The sequence below is a fragment of the Arachis ipaensis genome, chromosome B10 (genome assembly GCF_059453495.1).
Source record: "Arachis ipaensis isolate K30076 ecotype BB chromosome B10, ASM5945349v1, whole genome shotgun sequence".
NCBI classification, from domain to species: Eukaryota; Viridiplantae; Streptophyta; class Magnoliopsida; order Fabales; family Fabaceae; genus Arachis; species Arachis ipaensis.
Window position 1 is genome coordinate 107,615,802 of NC_142435.1, and position 27,545 is coordinate 107,643,346.

At 30.5% G+C, this 27,545-nt stretch overlaps 3 protein-coding genes across 3 annotated transcripts; 1 reads left to right on the forward strand and 2 right to left on the reverse strand.

Moving 5' to 3' along the window:
• The first annotated feature begins 7,490 nt into the window (after positions 1-7,490).
• LOC107623924 (ribosomal RNA-processing protein) lies at positions 7,491-13,286 on the forward strand. The gene is made up of 5 exons (XM_016326325.3): positions 7,491-7,847; positions 9,222-9,372; positions 9,573-9,678; positions 10,393-10,507; positions 12,804-13,286. The coding sequence occupies exons 2-5, from the start codon at positions 9,260-9,262 to the stop codon at positions 13,049-13,051; spliced, it is 582 nt and encodes a 193-aa protein (XP_016181811.1). The 5' UTR covers positions 7,491-7,847; positions 9,222-9,259; the 3' UTR covers positions 13,052-13,286.
• A 6,929-nt stretch (positions 13,287-20,215) lies between these two features.
• LOC107623490 (putative ureide permease A3) lies at positions 20,216-21,929 on the reverse strand. Its single transcript, XM_088489219.1, has 5 exons — positions 21,689-21,929; positions 21,345-21,482; positions 20,993-21,167; positions 20,456-20,475; positions 20,216-20,277 (listed from the first exon to the last, which is right to left on the reverse strand). The coding sequence occupies exons 2-5, from the start codon at positions 21,454-21,456 to the stop codon at positions 20,216-20,218; spliced, it is 369 nt and encodes a 122-aa protein (XP_088345345.1). The 5' UTR covers positions 21,457-21,482; positions 21,689-21,929.
• On the reverse strand, positions 21,813-23,992 carry LOC148581234 (uncharacterized). Its single transcript, XM_088492332.1, has 6 exons — positions 23,732-23,992; positions 23,403-23,477; positions 23,222-23,287; positions 22,957-22,989; positions 22,725-22,780; positions 21,813-21,978 (listed from the first exon to the last, which is right to left on the reverse strand). The coding sequence occupies exons 1-6, from the start codon at positions 23,990-23,992 to the stop codon at positions 21,813-21,815; spliced, it is 657 nt and encodes a 218-aa protein (XP_088348458.1).
• Positions 23,993-27,545: the final 3,553 nt, after the last annotated feature.

The window sequence follows — 27,545 nt, forward strand, 5'->3', positions numbered from 1 at the left end:
AGTAGGATAGAAGGAAGGGCAAAATTAAAAAAAAAATTGGACACCAAACTCATGTATTGGCATTATATATTGTTATAGATTACATAAATAAAATTAAATTATATTTACACATTTAAAAAGAAGAAATAACTCTTTTTATTAATTACAATATATCTTCTATTTCTATGATTATGATTTTTATTTTATTTTTTATAAATAATTGAAGAGTGTAATAAATATAAATTAATTTATGAGTTATTAAAATGTAAAAATATTAATTTAATACATAAAAAAAAACTAAAAAAGACATTTATTATAAAAATGAGAAAACTAAATTAAATATTATATAATTATTTAATTATGATTGAATCAATCAATTCAACATATAATTCATCGGTTGAATTAATAATCTAGTGACTAATAATTTAGTCGGTTCGATTACCAATTTAGTTTTGATAAATATGGTTAAAGATACACGTTTCTGAAGTAAAATCTTTTAATGAAAAAAAAAAAAACTAAAGTTGCTAATACGTTACTAAGCTTTTGAAAAATATTGTTAAAATCCTTATTAGCAAATTTCTAATATTGAATTAATATATATTTAAAAAAATTATAGTTATTTAAAAAAAATGATGAATTGGCCTTCTCAAGTTAGGTAAAACGTTAAAATAGTTCTTAACATCCACTAACATAGTACTGAATTCGATAGTCCCAGAACGTTTAGACTATTAAATGGTTTCATAATAAAACATATTTTTAAAATTTTTTAATAATTGTTAAATAGTCCTTATTTAATTTTAATTACAAATTAATCTTTTATATATTATTTAATTATAAAATCTATTTTTTATTTTATAAATTATTATTTTATCATTCATCTATCATGTTTATTAATAATAAAAAACTAAAATAATAACGAATTAGATCTTCTATTAATTTTAATAAATATTTTGCAATCTTAATTGATCGTAATTTTACCATCGATCCGTTACATACATATTGGATTTGGAAAATCGTGTTTGTTAGAAATTCAATCGATTGGATGCACAAACCAATAGATTGAAATTCAAGTTTTCTAAACTTCAATCGATTGGAATTGATACACAATCAATTGAATTTTCCACGGCATGTGGGGTTTCTTTATTCAATCTATTGAAATCATCAAAGCAATTTGAGAAATACGTAGATACACGGGAATAAACCGTATTTAACAAGAATTTTTTTCATTATAAATTAAAAAAATTATTATTTTTTCAATAAAAATAAGACTTATTCATGTGTACTCTTGTATACTCCTATAATGGTTGCCATTGTTTATTGTGAAGATTAATAATTTGAGTTAACCATTTTTTTTAGGATTTGAAGTGGAGTTCGCGCCTTGCTCTGCATAAAAAAATTCGTATTTGGAAAATTAAAGTTGAAAATTTGAGTTTTGGAAAATAATAATTTTTTTATTTTATTTCAAAAAAAATCCATTACTAAAAGATAAAAAAAATATTTTTTCATTACATAATCAATTGCATGAATAAAGAATCGAAACAAATAATTACAAAATTAGAGACTAATCTCGATTCATTGTTTTCTAAACACTACAGTGAAAAAATCGATTGGATCTCTATCGCCAACCGTGATTATTAATTAATGATGAACAAATATTGGATATGAAAAAGATGAATAAATAATAAAAAAAATTTGGATATTAAGTAGATGGATAAACAATGAACAAAAACAATAAAAAAAATTGATAATCAATCAGATTGATAAATTGATAAACGATTCTAATGGTAGAATTGAGTAATTGTTGATAGATTATTCACCAATTTATAATCTTAATATTAAAGAAAAGATAAGATTAGAGTATCTAAATTAAAATAAAAACTTAAAAATTGAAGATAGAATTTTAAAGATAAGATATATGAATAATAAAATAATAATTTATAATCACGAGCAGAAAAATTTAGAAAAGCTTAACATATAACGTATTGCACAATTCAATCGATTGGGTAATACAATCAATCGATTGAATTGTGAAAATCTATATTGCTTTGAAGACTTAAATCGATTGGGTAATATGACCAATCGATTGAATAAGAAAAATCTCATATGCCTTGCAAAATTCAATCGATTGTGTATCAATTCCAATCGATTGAAGTTTGGAAAACCTGAATTTCAATCGATTGATTTGTGCATCCAATCGATTGAATTTCTAACAAACACAATTTTTCCAATTCAATACGTATGTAACGGATCAATGATAAAATTATGATCGATTAAGATTGTAAAATATTTATTACGATTAATAGAAGATATAATTTGTTATTGTTTTAATTTTTTATTATTAATAAACATATAGATAAATAATAAAATAATAATTTATAAAATAAAAAATAAATTTTATAATTAAATAATATATAAATGATTAATTTATAATTAAAATTAAATAAGGACTACTTAACAGTTATTAAAAAATTAAAAAAAACATGTTTTGTTATGGGACCATTTAATAGTCCAAACGTTCTACGACTATCGAATCCTTTGCCAACTAACATGACCCAAGTTAGTCTTTAAGCGATTTTCTGTTAACCACAAGTTGAACCGGGCTAATAAGATATAACAATAGTTAATGTCACTTATCACACCATCGTTTGGTCATCCATGTGTAATAGAATAATTATGTGTTAACAAGTGACATGTAACATATTGATATAAACACATTGCTATATGTTATAATAATATTCGTCTATGTGTTATCTATTATATTACGATTGCATGTAAATCAAAATTGGTTATTGACTTTGGACTAAATGGCTCATTTTAATTTTCAAAATTGAATGTTGAACTAAATTAGTCCCTAGATGAGTTTCTCCCCTCAATTTTTGCTTTATAAATTTAAATTCCTCAATATTTTTTAAATTTCACTAATTTTTTTCTATTTTTTTATGAGTTATTTAAATACAATCATTTTCATAACTGTTTTTAAGTTTTTTATTTTTATCTTATAATTTTTTTTATAAGAATTTAATATCGATAAATTTTATAATATATAAGTGTTCATACCTTAATTCAATATTAGAGTCAGACCCAAAATGAGACTCCAGTCTACAAAATCTAAAAAGTCTAAAAAGATCCATTTCATATAGCTACCTGACTTAGTCATAGTCCATATCCTATGAACTTGGGCCGACCTAACTTGATTGGCAAAAGAATCTCAACTGCACAAATATACATATCTACAATTACGCCCACTTTAAATATGGGATCATAACAGCCCCCTAAACAAAAAGGGAAGTAACCACCCATCATTATAGGTGGATAAGTTACAAAGTGATAATAAGGCTATCACTCCTACTGTATAAACACTTGATCACACACAAGTATTTCTCAACCCTAATTCACAAAAATCTACCAAAAATTCTTGCTAATTTAAGCATCAGAGTCATTTGCATGTATCACCTCTCGTTCACCATCAATGATCTCGGACGACTTTGCCTCCTAGGAAAAAGACATTAGAACTCTTATCAGAAGAAGTTTGGACCTCACGTTCAGGCTCAATCCTCTTCAGTTTCAGATAATCCTTGGAAAATTAACACCGTTGCTGGGGATTTGAAGATTAACACCCAATCATGGTAGAGGACTACCTAAAAGATGGACATACAGCATCTGATTCAAAAACCCATGAGGAGAAATAACCTAGCGTTGATCGAGAAATTGTCATGTCCCAACACTAAAAAAGAGGAAGGGGTACTATTGCGGATAGAGATAGAAGTAATCCAAAAGGATGAAGGACATGTTTCCAAGTCCATATTCCTAGAAGATCAAGAGATAGAGACACAACATAACTCATAGGCTTGGTACACAAGTGCTAAGGTCAGCTAGAAAAGCTCGAGATCAAGTTAGAACGACAACACAAATCTAAGCACTCCCTACAGAGAGAAGTACAAAGATGTAGGAAACTTGAAGAAAAGTTGAAGCGGTTGGAGTCCGATCTTAAGGACAGAAGGCCTCGGACTAATCGGGAGACTACCCCTTTGGGAAGTGAGGACCCATTCTCGGAAAATCATGCGAGCTAAAGTTCTTAGAAACTTTAAGATCCCGGACATAGATCTCTATGATGGAACAACAGATCCTCAACATCACTGGAGCAATTCCAAAAGTTGTATGTAATTGCCAGATGCGTCCGACATAACAAGGTGCAAAGCATTCCTGACTAAATTGACCAAGGCAGTAATGAAGTGGTTTGATATTACTTACCTCCTAAATCGGTCACTTATTTTGACGACTTGGCCAAAAGCTTCCTCACAAGATTTTCAATTCAGAAAGACAAGGCCAAGCATACTCCAAGCCTTTAATTTTGGGTGTTAAACAAAAGGTCCAAAAATCTCTTAGGGCCTACGTGGAGAGATTTAACAAAGCATGTTTGAAAATTCAAAATTTACTTACTAAAGTAGTTATTGTGGAACTTGTTAATGGTCTTAGGGAATTCCCTTCTCAAGTCAATATAAAAAAGGTATCCGACCTCTTTGTAAGAAGTCCTGAAATAAGCTGAGAAGTATATTAATATAGAGAAAACTACTCAATTGAGAAAACCTATAGCTAGACCACGGAATCAATATATGCCCCGAGACAAGGAGATGTAGCAAAAGAAGAGAGAAAAAGGCAGTTCGAAAAGACCTCAGAGGTGTTCCTTCTACACTCCACTAAGAGTCTCTTTGGTCAAATGTCCAAAGAAAAATATGCTACACTGAAAAGACACCACCTCTAAAGCCAATTCGAAGTAAGAAAGATGGAAATCGGTCGGAGTATTACGAATACCATAAAATATATGGCCACTCTACTCCACCGATTGCTACGATTTGAAAAATGTGATACAAAAAAACTAGCCAAAGAGGGCTGATTAGATAAATACCTTGTCAAAAAGTTGGTGACACTAACAAAAGAAAAAGAGATGACAAAGGAGATAGAAAAAGACAAGAGTGACCAACAAGAACACCTCAGGGACACATTCAAGTGATCGTAGGTGGGTTCGCAAGAGGGGGAGATAATCAAGTCCTCTTGCAAAAGACATATAAAGGAGGTCTATCAAGTCAAGATAAATAAAGAGATGCTTGATCTGCCTACGATAACCTTCACTAAGGAGGATGCAAAAGGTGTCATTCCTAGTCATGATGATCCAGCGGTAATAATGATGATTTTGGCCAACGTCAATCTTTATAGAACACTAGTAGATCATGGAAGTTCAGCAAACATCCTATTTAAGCTGGCCTTTGATAAGCTTAGTTTAGAGGAAAAAGATTTGAAGGTGTATCTAGACACTTTTTATGGGTTGGGAGACTCACCCATCCGACTTTTAGGGTACATTACCCTTTATACTACCTTTGGCAAGGGTTTAAAACCACGAACTATAAGCATCGACTACATTGTGGTAGATATGGCATCAGCTTACCATTCCTTGATAGGTCGGATAACCCTAAATCGACTTGCTGCAGTGGTGTCAACTCTCCATTTTTGTATAAAATTTTTCACTCAGGAGGGGATAACTACTATAAGGGGAGATAAAAAATTAGCTAGAAAATGCTACAATGAAAGCCTGAACTTGTGAGGGTGCCCAAAAGGCAAAGAATTTAATTCAATAGAGCTCGAAAGAATGAAAGAAGTTTGAAGACTGGAGAAGAACCCCTAGCCCCAAACCTCCTTGAAAGCTACAACCACCATCTTTCCTTCTTCTTTGACTCAAAGGTGAACCCAACCCTAACTCTTTTTCCACAGCAGCACCCAGCCACCATCCACTCTTCATCACCAAACACTTTTCCTCGGTGGGAGGGTGCTGTCGTCGCTCAACGCTCCTCTTCTCCTAGCCCTATTCTCACCGTCTGCTCGTGATTGCTCGATCCTCGTCTCTGGCAACATTCCTCCCTCGCTGTCAGCTTGGTTCCTCCCTCGCTAGATCTGCTCGGAGCTATTGTTGGCATTGCTGTTTCTGCCCTCGTCATCAAGCCTGCCTCTATCCTCGTCTGTGTCGGCCGCTTTGAACTCGTGTCTCTGTTATCGTGCCATCGCCGCCAGAAGTGATCTCTATAGATCGGCCCTTTTCTTGCTGTCGCGCTCGAAGCTCTTCTCCTCACCATCGCGTCTCTCTCTTCAAGCTCTCTGTCTCTCTCCCACGGTTGCTTACTCATAGTAGCAACCCCTTGCTTTCACCTTCATCCTCCGACAGTTGTTCAAGTTCACTACTCTTCTGACTTTGAGTTAATTTTTCTGAAATAAGTTTGTTGATTATTGATGGTATTTTGTTAATTTTTTGTTGATTTCTAATTTTATTGTCTAATTATAATGGATTTTAACTTCTGAGTTTGTCTTATGAACTTCTGGATGTAATTGTTAATTGTGTTTTGATGTTTCATGTGTTGTTGGTTTGTTGATGTGATTAGAAATTATATAAATCTTTGTTAATAATTCATATTTAGTTGTTGACTTTATTTAATTTGGGCAAGTTTGTGTTTGTGATGGTTGCTGATTATAAATTTTTATTTTTGAAAATAAAATTTTTAATAATTTTATTTTATATTTAATTAAACCGGTGAAATTCTAATTGAACTTTGGTTGAACTATTGAATTATTGAACCAGTTATTTTATTGCTTCATTGACCGGTTCGATTTTCGAAACCTTGGTCATTACCATTACTTAGGCTTAGTTTGATAAAACTTTTATTTTTTAAAAGTAGCTTATAAAAGTTAGCTTTTAAAAAATGTAACATTTATGTTTGGTAAATCAAATTAAAAATAATTTTTGATAAACACAAGTAGTAACAATTACGTTTGGTGAAATAACTTTTAAAATTTAAAAATACTATAAAAGACAAAAATTTAAATATTAATTTTAAAAATTAGTTAATATATAAAATTATATTAGACTTTTAAATTTTAAAAAGTACAAACTAATTTTAAAAAACTCCACCTTAATTATTTTTAAAAATATCCCAATATTTTAAAAACACAAAAACATAGTCATTTTAATTTAACAAACATAAAATAAAAATTTTATACTTTAAAAAAATACAAATACTTTTTCAAAAAAACTTTACTAAAAAAACCGAGCATTAATGCAATCGAAAACTGAAATTTATGATGCACGGGTCCTCTGAGCTGCAGGTCCCAATGCTGAACTCTCCTGGTACAAGCTGCAACGGTCGGAAAGCTCCTCACGCATGAACGGCACATCAATTCGCACCAAAGCGGGACACGTTTCATCAACAGCTGCGGAGGAATCTTTTCCTCAACACCACAACACCACAGAATTTTCCACGCATAAACATTTTTTTTTTTTTTGGTGACTGCATAAACATTTATTTTGGCTTGCCATTTCTCAATCAAGATAATTTAATTTAATTTATGTATGGTTCGAACCGGTCAAACCGGGAACCGATGACTTAGCGGCTCGGTTGATATGCAGAACCGTCCCGGTTTTTGCAAATTGCTTAATACGACGTCGTTTTGCCACAAAACCCCCCTAAATTTTCCCTCAGCTCACACTACTCTTCTCATCTTCAATCTTCGAACGCAGAAAAGAGGCAGCCCTAAGCCTCCATCTCCTCGCCCTTCTTCAAGCTGTCCAGCCACCGTCGCCGTCACGTCTGCTCCGCCGCCATCCGCACTGCTCCAGCGTCGTACCACCACGTCTGTTCAGCCTCTGTTCCATCGCGCTTTCGTCGATGTTCATCCTCTGTTCCGCCTCGCCCCAGCCCTCGTCTTCCGGTTCGTGTTCCTCATCTGTGCTCGTTCTCCCTCGCGTGTGTGAGTTCCAGCCCTCGTTTGTGCTCTCTCTCCCTCATCTGTTCGAGTTTGTACACCATCTCCCTCAGCTGTGAAAGGTAATTTCTATTCATTGTTCTTGCTGGTACTGGTTTCTTCTTTATTACATTGTTTTTCTTGCTGCTATTTAAAGTTTAATTTAACATTGTTGTTTTTGTTTCGTGTCTTACATTTTAAACCCTAGTTTATTACGTTGTTATTTTGCTTCTATTTCTTACCTAGTACTGCTAGTTTTTCTTGCTGCTGTTTTTGATACTGTCATTGTTGTTACTGATGCTGTGGAATCTCTTGTTGCTGATGCTGTCTTATTAATTCTTTTTACCTGCAAAATTTGAATATGTTTTTTATTTCAACACTGAAAATGATGAAAGTTCAACTGAAAATTTCCTGAAAGTTAATTCGTTATTTTCTACTCTCCCCGTTTATATAACTAAGAGTCTAAGACTGGTAACTTGGTGAGTTTCAACTTTCTCCTCAAATTTTGATTATTTAGCTTTGAGCCTTTCCACCTCTGAAATTGTTTCTATCTAAAGTTTAACGTGGGAGTAGTTAGGGTTTTGTAGCTCATTTATAAGATATTATTGGTAGTAGTGAAAGTTCTGTTTAGCTTAAAATAAGATTCTGCCATTGTGGACACTCATGCACATGGTGTTGATCAGATGCCTAAAAGAAATTAGAAAAACCTCATTGAATGTAATGAATTATTTGACTTTAGTATTTGTACTTTTTTTTTAATTTCTAGGTTCTGATGGATAAATAGGTATCATAAGTATGTAGAAGAAAATAGTAGTAATGGAAAAAATTGGTTACTAGGGATGAATGTTTACCAATTGATTTGTATTTGTTTTAGTTGTGGCAATGTTATGTTTCTGATAAATGCATGAATTAAGTTAAATACTTGCATACTTGTGTCTATGTTTGGAAATGAGGGTAAAGATGATCTCAACGAAGCAAATCTGCAGTAAGTTTTTGTGAATTTTGAGGATTGATGACAAACTTTAATGTTGTCGTTTCATGTTTGGTTGTTTTTTTTGTTATTTGACTTTTGAGTTTGTATTTGGATAAGATTATAACAATGTGGTTAATGTAGTACTTTTAATTTGAATGATATTTTAAAGTTTATATTAGGCTATAATTATGTTTTAGTGTGTTTATTTATGTTTTAATTATTATTTTATTATAAAACGGTTATTCTAGTTGCATCGCAGTTGAATTGGTTAAACCAATGAATCGATAAACCAGTAACTAGAGCGGTTTGATAACCGATCCGGTTTTCACAACCTTGCAACATACCAACCTTTTGCTATAATTTTTCCTGGCGAGTTAGGTTCGCTTAATTGGACCGGGTGACATTGAGGCCTGTTTGGTTGTAACCCAAAAAGAAATCCCTCAGAAGCTAACACTGCTACTCTTCTTCCTCCTTCTCCTTGCAGCCTAGCATTGGATTTTGCAACAACAGCAAGGAGCAACCATGGTTGTGGGAGAGGAACCGGTGCCGCAACCAGCATCCAAAGTTCGTCACCTTAAGAAGAGAGCTCTGAAGAACAAATCTTTGTCCGTTTCTTTCAACGAGAAAGATCTCAAGTACCCCCTTCCCTTCCTACCCTCTCAATGCATGCTTCCTTCAACTTTTTCTCTTATGCCCAAAAAGATTTAGCTGACTCCCCATTGTTGTGTTTTCCTGGAATTTTTGTGTGGTCTTCAAAAAGTTTGCAACTTTTTGTGATTGTGATTTAAAGTACAAGTGCATAAAGATACTAATGATGTTGAGGATTTTGGTGAAGGGACTATGTGACTGGGTTTCACAAGCGCAAGAAGAAGAGGAGAAAGGAGGCACAGAAGCAGCAAGAGGAGGTTCTAAGGAGGAAACGCAGCGAGGAGCGCAAAAAGGTCACACATATGATATACTCCCTTCTTATTTCATGCAATTTTATGTTACATTCTGATGCAAGTTTGTACATTATTTTTTTTTAAGAATTCTTTTGGCATTTCATGAGATAGGTATATCTGTATTATTAGAGATAGAGAGAGAGAGAGAGAGAGAGAGAGAGTTACGGGAATGGAAATCCTGAATGTAGAGAAACCAAAAAATAAGCAGAGGAAATAAGAAAGGAATAGAAGGGCTGAAACTTATACTGTTTGGAATATAATAAGCTCCAAAGTCGTCATTGTCTAACATGAAGTACTTGGCCACATAAAACTGTATACCTGAAGTTCATTTCCTAATGTAATTGATAATCTTTATTTATTTATTTTTTTTTTAAATGAGTATTTTGTTTCTTGAGCATTATTTTTAAAATATTCAATTTCTTAATGTGTATAAAAAGTAGCTATGGGCTCTTTGACCAAGTGTGGATATGTGCTCTAGGGTTGGAATAATTTGGAAATGACATTATTTGTATGGAAGATTAGGGAAGAAATTATTTGCTTTGGATTTTGTTTGTTTCGTTGCTATAAGAGGGTTTGGGTGAGCACTTCATCATTCCCCTTTTGTGACATTTGAGACTACAGGCATAAAATTGCATTTCTATTGTTGTTTTGCATATTTGTTTAGACACTATTAGGTTATGTTTTCTTATCTATTTTATTGGAATAATTATGCAGAGGAAGTTGGAAAGGGAATTTGTTCTTTATGGCTGCGCTCCAACAAATGCTGATGCAGAACCCGATGAAACCGATGAGCACCAAGAAGATATCGACCAAGTTGAACCTATTGCTGGTATGTTTCAGATTTGCAATTGAATTAAGCAGACAACACTTCCATAAAATTTTACTTAGTTGCACTAAGTGAATCGTTAGTGTCATTTATTTTTGGCATATTGAGTTAGGATTGTGTCAAATCATATTTGGTGGCATAGTTATAAAAATCGAACCGGACTGGACGGTTCAACCGGAGAACCGGACCCTTATCTGGTTTGGTTTGATATCCTGACTGTTTAAGATAGAAAACCGGTCAAACTTGTTTGAACCAGTCAAAACTGGTGCGAACCGCAGCTAAACCGGTCAAACTTGCTCTGGACCGGTCAACCGCAGCTATTTTGCAAAAATGCTGCAGCAAGGTGTCGAACCTTGGACCTCAGCAATGCATGGACATTAGGGGTGGTAAACAGGCCAAAACCCGCCGGGCCGGCCGAGTAAGTCGCCAAAAAAGGCGAGCCTGGCATTTTTGGGTTAGGGCCTTTTTTTATAAATTTCTATAATGTTATTGATCTGCAAAAGGATGAAGATGATACTTGAAGATGTTCTAAGTTATATATTTTGGATTATGTTTTATTTTGATTGATTATATACTTGAAGATGTTTAATTATATATTTTGGACAATGTTTGTGTTGTTTTGGACAATGTTAGTTTTATTATTTTGTTTCAAAAAACTTGGTTTATGATTATGTTTATCACATATTTATAATTATAAAGATTTTAATGTTTGTGAATTTAGAAATTAGAATTTTTTATGTCTTTAGAAATTATAAATTTATTGAAATGATTGTGAAATTATATATATTGTTTAATATTTAATAGTTTATAAAAAAAAAATTTGGCGGGCTTGACCCGCTAACCCATCATTCCACCGTTAGGCGGGGTGGGAGAGGAATTTAGGACTGCCTCACTAGGCAGTGTGGGGTGGCCAGCCTACCAGATGGTGGGCTTTTGGCAGCACGAGGCAGAATGGGGTGGGCTTCCCCATTTGCCACCCCTAAAATGGACATGACTCCACCACTAGGTCAACTGTCTTCTTATTATGTACTTTGTTTATAATTTTATATATTCAGAATTCAGTACCTAGTGCAACTTAAGGAATTTTTTTTTGTTATATATATTTGTTCATATAATATATATTATATAAAAACTCATATTATAATTTATATATAATTTAATTAAGTCAAATTTAAATTATATCAAATATTAATTTTATTTTTCAATAATAATATTATATTTTTTATTTTTATTATTAATATTTTTGTTTTATTATAACTTTACATATTTATTTTATTAGAATTTATACAATTATTAACATAAATATTAAACATTTTAAATATTTACATATTAAAATGTTAGTAAATATATGTATTTTAAATTTTAATTTTATATTTTTTATTATTTTATATTTTTTATTTACGTGAGACCGGTTTTATCGGTTCAACTAATAATTTATCGGTTAAACCAATAAACTAGTGAACTAATAATTTGACCGGTTCGATTATCGGTTCGGTTTTGACAACTATATTTTGGGGGGGGGGGGGGGTGATAATGCATGAGAATGTTTTTAATTTCAGCTCCTTTTCAGACTCTTCCATTCATTCACTCACTTACAGGCCATCCCTAATAAGTCATAATGTCATGTGCAACTCCCTTCACTCTGTCTTATATCCAGGATAGCTTCTACATCTAGTTTGGTCGACATTGCTTTGTTCAATTTTCATAATTTAACTTGTTGATATAATATTAGTGATAAAGTTAGATGTCAGTTGTTTACGATCTTTATGGTAGCGTTTGTTTTGAGGTACTAAGACAGAGACAGAGACCGAGAGACTGAGACTCAGTATTATGTTTGTTAGTTCAGAGACTGGTATTAAAATTTCTGTTTCTATCTCCAAAATTTCAGTATTTCAGTACCTCCAAAAAGTAGAGACATAGGGGACTAAAATTTTTAAAGATGGAGACTGAAACTTTAATAACATTTTATACCTAAAATACCTTTATTTCAATTAATTAATTTCAATTTTATCCTTTGTGCAAATTAAATTAGAGTTTCATTCTTGTTTCAATTTCTGTCTCCCATTTTGTACCAAACAGAATACTGAGATTTATTTCAATCTCCGTCTCTTAGTCTCTGTCTCTCAATCTCAGTCTTTCTGTCTCTGTCTCTCTACTAAACGTTACTTATATGTATTTGTAAAACAATCTCTCTCTTGGATCCAGTTCTTTTATTAGGTCTGAAGTAGACTAAGGTAAAACAAAATCTATCTATGATTTGCAATTTCTCTCCTTAATCGAAATTATCTTCTGTTTGAAGAAATGAAGACATACGAAAGTGGTGATTTGACAGTCACAGTTGTAACAAGTGAGATCAACCCAAAAGAAGAAAGTTACCTTAGTGAGAGGAAGGAGGCAGCGGGGTCCCATCCTATTTTTTCTGAAGGAAAACACAAGCTACCCATAAATAATAAGAAAGCATTTAAGAAAGTTGCAAAGCACAGGCCACGTTCAAAGCCAAAAAGCAAGAGGAATAAAAACAAAGGAAAGAAACAAGGCAAGAAGTAAAGTCTGCTGAGGATTATTGCAGTTAGTAGCTTAGCCACTTAGAAGTGGGATATTTTTCGAGTGATCCATGGCTTTGATGTACTTTTCAGGAGAAAAATATCAATGAGAATATCTAATTTTTACTTTTTTATGTTACTCACAATGAAAATTTCTCCAATATGTTGTGCTTATCACTGTGAAACTTAGCAATTTGAAATTATGTATTTTGTTGATTTATATAGTTTGCATTTTACAACCTTGCATTCCTAAAACAATTCTTATCGAAAGTGGTGTAAATCTCTCAATTCAATTGATTGACTTTTTATTTTGGGCTGGCATTGTAGGCTGACTTGGACAATCATTTCTTTGCCCTTTCTTTCTTGGTCCAAAATTGTTCATCACACAAACGCGCTAAGCCCAACAAGCTGCACTTATGGTTAGGCAAGCAATTTCACCACTACAACAAAAATCTTGCTTCTGCTCTAATTCTAACCTATTCAGGTCCGCTCATAATTCTTAAATGGGCTAGATTATCATTCTAGTGACTATAATTTGGCGTTTAATTTTTTTCAAATTTAACCAATTTGGATTGGTTGAGTGGTTAATTTACTCATCCGCTTAAACCAAGTGTTAGGGTTCAAATCTTACTTTTTGTATGTAGTAACCCATTAGCTAGCGACAAGCCCAGCAACCAAATTTTTTTTTTTTGCCTAATTTACTTTTATAGCAAATTTTTAAATATTTAAAAATTATTTTTTTATATTTTTAAAATTAAATATTAATTTTTAATTTTTTTTTAAAAAATTAAACAACACTTTTAGATACCATAACAATCATCAAATTATTAACTTATTTCTTTGAATCAACCCCAACATCAGCCTCATATATTTAGCCATGCATTATAATACTCGAAACTGTGGATATACAGTTCATTCCATATGAAAAATGCATATTTTTACGAATATAATGTACTCAATTAGTAGTTAGTACCTAATAAATTTTATGATCACGATATATATTTCCTTGATGCAAACGCTGGATTGTGAATATGGATTAACACAAAAATTAAAGCTCAACTAAATATTCATGTACTTTGGTGACGTCCATCTTTAAAATATAAAAGCATGCTACCTATATACCTTGATTCGAGATTGTGGAAATGTAGGACACTTATCACTTCAGAATAAGATAAATTATTGCTCCTTAAACTTACAAGATTTTTTAAATTCTTTTAAAGAAGAATCACATCTATGAGAAAAACTTGCCATAATCGCTTGATAGTTTTAAGTTTTAACTGTACTGTTTTAGTGTCTTCTACATTTAGACCCTGTAAAAATAAAATAACTAAAATAAAAAGATGAGTATAATAATTTCAATTTTTAATGAAAAAAATGCTAACAAAATTGATATTTGAAATTCTCAAAAATTATCTCATGGACAAAAAAAAAGAAATGTTAAGGATCAATTTTTTTTTATTAATATTAGCTAATATTTTAGTCAACATTTTATTTTATATTATTAAAATTTAGAATTTAGTCTTTTATTTAGTATTCAGAGTTGACTAAGTCTCGGTAAAATATAATTAATTTAGTTAGTCGTGTAGCATTCCTCCGAAATAAATTCATATCACAATATAAGATTTACATACTCTAGGATGAGTTTAAAAACAAGATTTTGGCAAAAATTTTTATAAACTTGTTTACAAGAATAAAATATGTCTATGTTCAACATTTTATATTTTCACAATAAATAGACTTATTTGGCAATCTTTTACGTAAATGACAAATATTTAAAAAGTTTACAAAGAGTTTAGACAATCGAATTTTGTTTGAATTTTTATTACACACTTTTTAAATAATTATTTAAATATTTTTATAAAGATTAAAGTAACAAGTATGTTAGAAAGGTAAGAAAGAGCAGTAGAAAAAAAGATTTGTATGTATTCAAATTGTGTGGAATGATACAATATAGAAGGGTATTTATAGGTGCTAAGAGAATCGAAATAATAAAGACATAATATCCTATAATAAATATTCAGAAATGCTAAATAATGTTAATTGATCTAATTGATCCTAATTATGCTCTAACATCCCCCCTCAAACTCAAGTGACAACTTGAGTTTAAAACTTATTTAAAACCGATAGAATGGATGTAGACGGAACTGTCAGAAGAAAGCGCAGACGGAACTGTCAGAAAGAAACGCAGATGGAACTGCCAGAAGGGAACGCAGATGAAACTGCTGGACGGGAACGCATATGGAACTACCGCAAGAGTGGCCAATTACTGAAAAACTGCTAAAAAGATGGCAAATTGACGGAAAACTACTCAAAAATGACAAAGTGTGAAGAGATGACAAGCTATTGGAAGGTGATGGAAAACATACGATTGCTCCATGAGAATAAGTAAGTAGTGAATGAGCTAATCGTTGAGGTGAGAAAGCATCAAAGCATTGACAAAAGAGAAGAAAAAAAATGGCACGGAAGAAAAATATGAAAAGTACGGTGATTTCACTAGAAGAAAATCAACCTATCCTCCTTAAGGAGGATACCATTGTTCTGATACCATGTTAGAAAAGGATAAGAGAGAGTAGTAGAAAAAAAATTGTGCGTGTATTCAAGTCATATGGAATGATACAATATAGAAAGATATTTATAGGTACTAAGAGAATTGAAATAATAAAGACGTAATATCCTATAATAAATATTCAAACATGCTAAATAATGCTAATTGATCTAATTGATTCTAATTATACTCTAACAAAGTAAATGCACGAGGATTTTAGCCTCAAACTAATTAGTCTTAAAAAAAAATACTAATTAGATCCTCAACGATAATAAACGGTAGACACGTTATGTCTTTTCGTTTGTAAATATTGCAAAATGAAACAGAATTTTTTTTGTTTTATTATCTACAATGACGTATCTCGTTATTGTCCATGAGCATGACAATGATATCATTTTGAACAGTGTGAAGCATTTGTTATTTTCTAAGTTTTCATGTAATTCTCGTCAATTGTTCTCTATTTACCACAAATCCTAATAAAACAGGTGAAGTTTTTCTTCAAAAATTATTATTTCCATGATAAGTCATTATACTTAATAAGCAACACGGTTAAATTTTACACGATGAATTGATAAAAGGACATAACGTGTTGGCTGTTGGTTATCATGGATGATTTTTTTTTTCTTCAAGTGCTAATTAGGCTTGTTTGGTGTAGCATTAGGAAGAATAAAATCACGTTTAAGTGCATTGAACATTTTCTGTTTATGTTTGGATACTTTTTCTGTTCTGAACGCAGAAGTAATTTTACGTCCTGACGTTCACGTGAAGCTATAAGTGTGTGTTTGGATTCAAGTTTGCAAACGGGAGTTTTGATTTTTCAAATTTGATTTTGATGAAATGTAAGTTTGTGTAACATAATTTACTTATGTTTAGTAATTTTTATATCAAAATGAATTATAGTAAAATAAATGTTATTTGGATTACACTACTCAAAGTCACTTTTACATGAAAAATAACTAAAATAGACATGAATTCAAATAATATTTTTATATTATCTTATCATTTTATTTTAGATATTTAAATAAATCTTGTTAATCAATTTTATAGTAAAAATTAATATTTACTTATTAAATAAAAAATAACATAAAAATTGATACTTTATATCAAAAATTAAAATAATATATGAATAAACGTATAGTTTAACATGTTAGTGTAAATAAATATTAAATTAAAGGATAAAATACCAATAAAGTACATAAAAGATAATATAATATGTTATACAAATTAAATACATAAGAACGCCATTATTTTTACTATATGTAATTAATAATTTAATCCCTAATCAAGTCTCAAACACGGTCCATTTTTATAGAAGAGCTAATAGTTAAAGTTTGATAAGAACTTTCACCGACATGACTATCATCTTCATAAAAAATATTTGCATATTTATATTGATTGAATTCAGTATTGTTTTAGAATGTCTTCTAATAAAATTATACGTAGCCTTGATTGCACACAATATCTGAACTTGAGTTTCAATTTTGAACTTGACATATGTCGCAAGATAGCAAATCTATTTTTTCACACTCCAAAAGTTCTCTCTATTTTTCATCTTAAGCTTAAGTGATGATAATTGAACACTTCGTTATGATTTGTAAATCCAGAGAAATGCTTAAAATCTATAAGATGATAGCGCTCACATTTATATGGATCAATATATTCTTTTGGTGTTGGATAATCTGTATCTACCAAATAATATTTACCTAATAAACAATAAAATTAATTATATATCATGTGATAACCAAGTAAATATAGCTCACTTGTAAGAATATGATAAAAACTAACTTGGAGAAGGATGTAAAAAATTCATATTTGGAGTTGTAATAGTATTGTTGACTATACGTGCATCATGTGCAGTGCCTTCTCATCTAGGTAATGCAAAACTAAAACACATGTTCCAACCACATACGACCATTATATTTTGTGTTGGATATCCTTTTCTTCCAATAAATTTGGATTGTTTACTTAGCTAACTACACATGGAATATGAGAATCATCAATTACTCATATAGCATTTTTTAAAATTGGCCAATATCATTGGTCATTTCTTATTTTTTTCTATGAACATTCAAAAACCTTGGATCAGATGGCTTAATATATTTAATAGACAACCTCAAGCAAGTAACCAAAGCAAGTAACCAATACCTCATGAAAATTTTTACTTAGTGTCTCTCCAAAGTGTTAAAATCTTTCTTGTATCATTTTATTACCTATTCCATGACCAACTGTGTTTAAGAACATTGCAACCATCACTTGAACTTCCATATGCTTTGTGCATTTTAGGCCATGTTTAACTAATTCATCAAAAAATTGAACAAAAACATATTTTTTCATCCGAAATATTTCATAACAACGAATGCTATGGGCACATAGAATTTCTTATGCCCATGAATGACCTGTTTGTTCACTAGTCCTACATGGTTATTTCTATAAATAATTGACTGCATATTGACCAATCAATGCACTAATATTTTCAATTTCATCTGTATCTTCTTCTATAGTAGAAAGTAATTTTCATTCCTCATTTTGTTCTTTTTCAGTATCTTCAAACAAATGCTCCTTATTCATTTTAAATTAATTAACTCTTATTAAGTCTTACATGAAAACATAAATAAATTCTTATAAACATAACAATATTAAAGTAAGCAATAAATAGTATACAATAAGAATAATAATTAAGTACGATAAGCAACATATTAGAAGACAATAATAGATAAACAACACACATTTTTTTCTATTATTTTATTGTTGCATGACAAAAATTTATGGCCAAATTAAAATGGAGTACAATAATAACTTAATTAGTTTTGCATGAATAGTAGTGAATTATAAGCTACATGTTTGAACCAATCCAATAATCTTTTCTCATACCTTTTAAGGACATAAATATTTTCAACAGGCTTAAACATCATTAGTTGACAACATGTATGAAAATTGAAATGACTAATAATAGCTTCTATCTTTTGAATCTCAACCATTACTTTCCCAATAGATGCATAAGGTACTACAAATATGGACATAATAGTTGAGCGTGATTCAAATACCAAAACAATTTACTTATTGCATTTGTAAATTACTTTGAGGCAGGAGCTTTAGAATTTTTGTTGTTGTTTCACAAATCACGTCTATTTTTCTTTTTTCACTACACTTTTGACTATTATTTTTTTGAGAAGAACTATGATTTATATGTTGAAATTTAGTATTAACTCCCACACTAGCACCTATACCTTTTTCACTATCTCTAAAACCTTCCTCTATATCAAGATGACTTTCCACAAAGTATGGCCTATATCTATCACCATCTTCTTTTATGCTATCGGGTAACATCTCAGATGAGAGAGCCCAAGTAAATTTGTCATTGGTCATAACATCTTTGAATAATATAGTTAACTCATCCTTAAAAAGAAGTCTTTTATTTCTGAATTTTTCATATAAAGGATTTTTCTGCATGTATACAACTAATCAACACAATACTCATTTCAAAAACATAAAACATAACTCATTACAAAAAAATAAAACAAAACAACACTCATTACACTTAAAATTTTTGTTTTAACAACAAGGTACTACATACTAATTGTTTGCTTTTCCACCATTTATTTGGTACATCAACAGTGTGTTTAGTATAATTCTATCCTAAATTCATTTCTTTGTAAAAAAACTTGTACCATTGTGACCATTTCTTCTTAAAATTGTTCCATTTATTTTTTAATCGACTATTATCATATTGTCTTCTAGTTTTTACATTAAATTAAGTTAAAGTATCTTTTCAACCTTCCTTTGTAAGGGTGATTTTATTGCTTTGCTGTTTAGCAACTTAATCCAAGCATGATTGGATAAATTTTTAGTGGTGTCTATCACAACTAGAAAATGGATTAATACAGACAGATTTAGTCTTTTATTATAGACGGATTTTTAGTTACCGACGAATTTTATTCCTCTGTAAAAGCCTACTCGTTGGAAATTATTTACCGATGGATTTTTACTCTGTAAATTTTCCATCCATTTCCTTGAGACGACAACCTTTCTGACGGATTTTTCGTCGGTAATTACAGACGGATTTTCCGGCGGATTTTCCGTCTGTAATTTGAACCTTGGAAAATCATCCCACACTCTAATTACAGACAGAAAATCTGTCTGTAAATCCGTCAGTAAGGTAAAATAGAATTTTTTTTAGATTTTTCCATTGCAAAATAAACTTATTTTCATATAAAATAAATATAAATTTAATAAATAAAAATTTTTATTGATGAAATAGAAAAACACACCAGTGAGTACAAAGCACTTTCTTTATAATAAGAAGCAATTATTTCCATGCAATAATACAATCTGAATACATTAGATGACAAGTAACTACTAAAAGCGCTTTCTTTATAATAAGAAGCAATTATTTCCATGCAATAATACAATCTGAATACATTAGATGACAAGTAACTACTAGTGGACTCATCAGGATTCAATATCCTAATTTATTGATAGCTTCATTCTTTCTTGAGCCTCTTAGTGATGGTGGCAATATACTTGCCTTGGTGGAATGCTTGCTCCAATTCAAGTTTAGTTGGTTGTCTTGATCCATCACCACCAGTATAAGTTTGGACACCGTATGGACTGCCACCCTTCACTTCATTCATCTTGAACATGCCGCTGCCGAATGTATATCCGATTGAGGCAGTCTATCTCTGCTTCTAATTCAGTAAAAAATTAATTAAGACCAATGAGGCAACAAAATATTTCATATGGGTTTTACTAAAATATTGGTTTTACTGTAAGAATAGCAGTAGGATAGGTAGAAGTTTAGGATCTTATCAAAAATTTAATAATCCCCAAGAAGATAGCAAATTACACCTTATCTGAGCTTCTTACCTCCCTCTGTGAAAGAGTCCCTGGGAAAAGAAGAGAATTTGCTCATTAGATTCGCATTATGCTAATCATTACATGGAAAAAGAAATGCTGAACTGAAACAATAGAACTAGAACTGATGGATGCTAATACTAGCAAAGAAAATATGTTGAAGAGTACAAACAATGAACATGGAATTTGTCAAATAGTAGTCATTTAGAAACCAAAATACGTTGAAGAGTACAAACAATGAACATTAATTGATTTAGTTGACTAGGTTTTTAATACACTGTAACAATTGCTTTCACAAATTTAGATTATTGTACATAATCACTACTAAGTTCCCAAAGCATAGGCATTTGGTAATTTTGTTTCCAAAGAGAAGCTAAAATAGAGGCTTTGATAATAATTTCCTTAAGGCAATGGTGCACAAGGATGAAATGAAGTACAAGGTCAAAATCAAGATGCAATTATACTCAGTCATTAAAGGAGCAACTATCTAACGTCTATAATCAATAGTCATGTTCACGTATCAAATTAATTGTAACTAACAACACATACACTGATCCAGCGTTATAATCACTTGATAAATTGCTGAGTTTGACTTTATTATCAGCAGTATTTGAAGAATGAACAGCAGAACCTAGACAAACTGCAATCAGAAAGCAACCAACTCCAGGAAAAAGAATCTCAGCTCTATTAATTTTTCCATCCAAAAAGTAATTCAATCTTGTGCCTGTCAAAAATGGAACAATATAGTGCAGCAAAATTTCAGTGAGAAAGCAAGCTAACAAAGTAACAATTATTGCAAGTAACATAAGATCGTAGCATAAGCACACTCATCCTGACACAGTATGTTCAACTGCATTATTCTGAATATGTTATAATTTTTGTGTGATCAGTTAATTTATACCTATAACAACAGTTATGCTTGCAGTGATAACTTCAGTAACTGACAACCCAACAAAAGCAAAAGCATATTGCGAGGCCAGATTTCCAAGGCTTAGGACCACACCACCCCCCATTGCAAACAGAACAGAGGGCAATTATCCTGCACATAAGCAAATTATTGAACCAATTGTAGGCAATAACACATAATGAAGCTAAGCATGCGGTTAATGTGTATGTATTACTAAAATATGAAGAATTAGAATATGAGCTTTGTTAGTGTGTAACTATCAGGGATCCAAAACATAGAGCTTTTGGAAAATCTGGAACATTCAAGGACGTAGATTTTACAAAGCCATTTTTTAAGACTCACCTGAGCAAGTTGAGCTAAAAAATTTGGCTCACTTGGTGTGCTCTTGCCTATCTCACCAACTATGAATGCAATGAAAAGAGCAGCAAAGAAATTGGTGAGCGAGTAATTAAGATAAGTATGCTAAGGAAGACGCCCTCGCCTCTCTAACAAAGTCAAGATAGCAAGCCATGTCCCCAAGAAGAAAAGGGCTAAAAGCATGCAAACTATGGCACCCGCCTTGCTCTCCAACAAGTACATTTCCAAATCCGTACACAAATTGCTTTCAGAATTTAAGGTAATCGAAATCCTGAAAAAAAAAAGGCAGCGAAATTCAATTATACTTCAAAAGAATAACAAAATGATAAAATAATATAATTTTTCTAGTATTAAAGATATATATACATATATATACATATATGTATGTATACTTGCTATAGATACATATATTGCATGTGCATCTGCATATATACTGATGTTAATTAGCATAGAGAAGTGTCATGCATATGAATCAACTTAATGCATGAATTGTATGTTTTGTAAGTGAAATATGTTGTAGCAATATATAATTCCTAATTCAATTCAGATGTACAAATAATACTAATAGCAATTAATGAAGTATAGTATAAGTTATATGAATAAGACACACAAGGTAGAAAATAGAATTATCTTCAAAATATATAGATAAAATATTAATTAAGATTCGTTCTATGCAACTAATGTCAATTAGAAATTGTTCTTATTAGCCCAAAAGGAACACCTTTCCAAAGAAGAGAATTGAATTGAAGTGGACAGTCACACAATTTAGATCCTAATTAAGGGATTAAACCAAAAAATAATCCATTAAAACACCACAGATAGTGGAAGCAACGCCGTTAAAAAAGCATGAAAAAGTAGCATTAGAGAAAATTTTGTAAAAAGCTTTTGTCATTTGGCTATAACTATTTGTAAAAACAACTTTTGAAGTGCTCCAGCTACGAAAAGCTCAACTTGCTATATATCCAAACCGTAAAGGAAACAAGAAGCCGCATCTGAACTTAAATTCTGAGTTTTAACCCCGTAGTTCTTCCATGAAGCATACTTGTGGAATAGATAGACCAAGATTCTGATTGCTGAGTTCCACACATAAATTCAATTCTACAAAATCAGTTTATGAATTTTCAAATAAGTAATATATATGCTCAAAAAGCAAATTTTATTGTCATATGATTCAGGAAATTAAATTCTACTGAAACAAAATTGAGTTAGAAACTCAGAAGCAAAATGAAAAAATGGAAGAGAAACTCACCTTCTCTTCTTCTTTGGAGGCAGAGATCAAAATCTAGAAACAGGGAAAAGATTGAAACTTCAAAGTCAAAACCAACCAAAATTTGAAACTGCCATTGACCAAACCACAACTTAGTCGTTTACTGTGACATGCAACAAGAAAAGGTTCAATTTTGATGATACCATATCCACCATGCAATAAATGAAATTTTTTACTCCGAACTACAACCACAACATCAAACACTTCTTAAAGGCATGAAAATAATCAAGAACAAAAAGAACCATACACATGAGATGCAATCGAAAGCTTCTTGCTGTTGTTCAAAAGCTACTGCTGCATCATCTTTTAGATTCTGACAAAGAAAAGAAGATAGCTATAACTTTCGAATAACAGAGTACACCATGTATATATATATATAGATATTAATCTAACTATGGAAAGAAATGCATGCTTTCTTCAAAAATTACCTGAATTTCCACACGAAGGGCTGTGATTTCCTCATCTCTCCCATCCTGTGTTTGTTTGCCAGCCTTGAGAGCAGCCTGTGACAATAAATAAATAAAAAAAATTGAGTATTCCACAAAATTCTGTCTCTCAATATAATTGAGTATTCCATGAAGGGATGTGATTTCCTCAGTTTATATTTCTGCCACATATAATATGATTAATATCCAGCTGCAAAATAAAACCCTAAATTATTTTGAGAAGATAGAATCTGCAAAGAAAAATTGATAAACCTAAAATTGGCACAGAAAAATTGAGCCCTAAGCAACAGAATCATAAAATCAGAGTATACCTCTTTATAGCCGTGGAGTGTTGTCCGGGGGAGCCTGGTGGTTGCTCCGAGGAGAATCTCACGGATGACGATGTTGGACACGGTGGCGAAGAGGTGGAAGAAAAATGCCGATGGTGGCCAAAGAGAAGGAGAAGCACGTGGGGACGAGGGGGAGGCTCCGGGAGCGAAATTGGCGGAGGTGTATGAAGCGAAGGGGTAGGAAAAGGAGCACGAGGAGGGTGGCGTCTGGTTTCTGGAGGAAGGTGAAGCCACAACGGCCATTGTTGAATTGATTCGAATTAGATGTGACTGAAACTCGTGCGATGAGGAGACGCGACGCAAGCGGCGGCGCCAGCGGCGGAAGAAGAAGCTCGTGGAAGGAGAGAGGAAGGAGCTCGTTTTAGTTGAGTGGAGTGTGAATGGAGCTCGAAAGAGTGGGGTAGAATTAGGTTTAATCTAATATTTTTCGATGGAAAATTTTAAATTACAGACAGATTTTTCGTCTGTAATAATTTAATAAAACGCAACGTTTTGTCTATTTAATGACAGATGGATTTTCCGTCTGTAACTATTTTCCACGAAAAAAATTAATTTTTTCGAGAGAATTATAGATGGATTCTCTTTTCCGTTTGTAATTTATGCTAATTCATTTTTTTGGTTTTCCGACAAAAAATCCCTCTAAAATTTCGTCTGTATTTCTGTGGCTTAAAATCTGTCGAAAATATCCGTCTATAATAATTAATTTTCTAGTAGTGCATGTTCCATGTTGCTTTTGCCTTCTGAGATTCATTGTTACTCATTATTTTATTATAAAAAATATAAATTTTAGATATATACATAAGAATAATTCATCAAATATATATATATATATATATATATATATATATATATATATATATATATATTAATTTTAAGTATTAATTTAGTATTCTTTCTATATTGTACTCTTATCCTAGTACTCTTGATAATGTTATTCTTAATGTTATTTTAGACCCTAACTTTTCATTAGTTATAATTTCATTAGTTATGGTTAATTTTTTATTTAATTTGTCATTTCTAATAAAATAAGATGAATAATTCATATTATAAAAAAATACAATAATAATTTAACACCCTTATTACCAGAATGTCACGCCTCTTGCTGCGCCACTCTGATAGCGAGGATATTACGACGAATTCTATATACTATAATAAAATAAGAGCCTTTAACTCGAAACTATATCGTTATTTTCTTTGAAAAATCGAAAATATTTTTTCTTTTAAAAAATATACATAGATACAAATCACAACACTTTAGATATGGATATATATATACAAGACTTTTTATACAAGTAACTATAAATATTACATACGTACATATCATTACAATCACGACTCTTATCCCTCTTACAAAAATATAAGAATAAAGGCGAGGGAAAAACTATAACTATATATACAACTAGGTGTGCAGAAAAAAACTTCATAAGCTACCTCGTCCGTCCTGAAAAGAGAAATCTGTAGGGGTGAGAACCTAACCACACAGTCTCACCAGAAGAGTTTCAGAATTGTCATAAGAAGATATATAAAAGAAAGTCATCTTCAACCGCAGTGATCATCGCTCATCTTATGAACAATTTCAAAAATCAACAATTACTTATCAAAAATCCAAATTTATATTTTAAATTTATAAAAGCCAATCAAACATAATATCCAAAAGGTTTCACTACATACCAAAGAACCATTCTCACCAAAACTTACCAAGACATATAACCTACCTAATTACGGCCTCCGGCTCAAACATAATTAAATCACGGCCTCCGACCCAACATATAATCAAATCACGACCTCCGGTCCAATATATAATTAAATCACGATAATATGAACCAAGCAGTCACAATCACAAGTAATGAAGTTCAAACGCAATCAAGAGCAATTATAGCAAACATGGCAATTAGCAGGTAAACAAAAATATTCACATAGGCAAACCAAAGACAATTAAGCACACCCAAACAATGGTAAATAAATGCAGTATGATGAATGCCTGTCTTACTGGCCATGAGTTCACTCAGTTAAATTGCCAGAACCCTGTTAGAATAAATTATTTTATAATCTAGATCATCCATATTGAATTACCAAAAAATATATATCATAGTGCGGAAGCGTACATTTACTCATAGAAATTAGAAATTAGAAATTAACGAAAGAGTTATCTCAGTCTTCCTTAACCAAAACCTTCTGTATCCCTAATAGGGCGGCTGAATTGTAACTCCTCTGATGGAAAAAGAATTACTGAGGCGGCTTTAGTAATACCTGAGCGAGTCCCCACACTTCATACAACTGTACCAGCAAGTGAACTGGGTCCACTACAAGAAAATGGAGTATTTGTAAAAAAAAATTTGTATCAAATTTAAAATTGTTACAAATTATGGTTTTTTGGTAACAATAATTAGTTATTGTTACAAAATAAGAATATTTTGTAACAACAAAAAATTTGTTACAAAACATTTCAATATTTTGTAACAACATGATTTTTTTTTGTTACAAATTATGTTGGCTTTCGTATCGAATTGTTGTTTTGTTGCAAAATATTATAATGTTTTGTTGCAAAATATTATAATGTTTTGTAACAAAAGATTATATTGTTGCAAAAATTAAAATATTTTACAACAAAATATCTATTTGTTTCAAAAGGTCTAAATATTTTGTAACAAAAAATTAATTTGTCACAAAATACAATATTTTTGTAACAAGTTATTTATTTGTCACAAAATTCAAAGATTTTTTTGTAACTAATAAATTTTTTTTAACATATTAAATGTAAGACTTTGAATTTTTGAAAATTAACATAATGAGTTATTTATGATTTATTATATTTATTTAAGATTTTATATTAAAAAATTATTTTACTAAAAATATTTAAGTCAAATTAATGATATTTTAAGTTTAAAATTCTTTTAAAAATTAAATAATAAATCATTTAAACAGAATTTTTTTAGTTATAATTTAAAGTTTTAGTAGCTAAAAAAATATAAAAAATTTATATGATTTGATTTAAATATTTGAGATTTTTAAATTCTATACTTTAAATTTTATGAAAAAAAATTAATTTAAGTATCTCCAATTTTATTTTAATTAGTGTTTATTTAAAAATAATTTATAAATTAATAATAAAATGATATTTTGAAAATAATTAATTTAATTATCTCTAATTCTTAAAATCAGAACATTTATTAAAAAGTAATTTCAAAATTTATAATTAAATAATATTTTTACATAATTATTATTAAAGATATTATTATGAATTAATTTTAATTTATTTATTCATTAAAAATTTTATTTTTATAAACTATTTTATTAAAAGTAACTAAACTAAATTTTGATAATTAAACTAAAAATTTTATTTAAGTTTAAAATTATTGAACAATTTTTTATATTTAAAATGACCTAACCAGTTAACCCTTTCACAGCCACCAGTGTAAACCCAAAATTTTTAAAAAATCTTATTATGAGCTAATCTCAAGTTTATTTATTTATTAAGAACTTTATTTTTAGAAATTATTTTATAAAAAATAATTAAATTCCAGTTTTAATAATTAAAATATAAATTTTATTTAATTTTATAATTATCAAATTATTTTCTATATTTAAATTATAAAATTTAGTAATTATAAAATAATAAGAATTTTATAGATTTGATTTAAGTAATAGAGATTTTAGAATTTAATATTTTAAATTTTATTAATAAAAATTAATTAATCATATTATTGTATATTTTAAATTAAAATACTTAATTAAAAGCCAACTAGTAAATTGATAAGTAATAGTATTCTTAAAAGCAATTTTTAAAATTTATTTA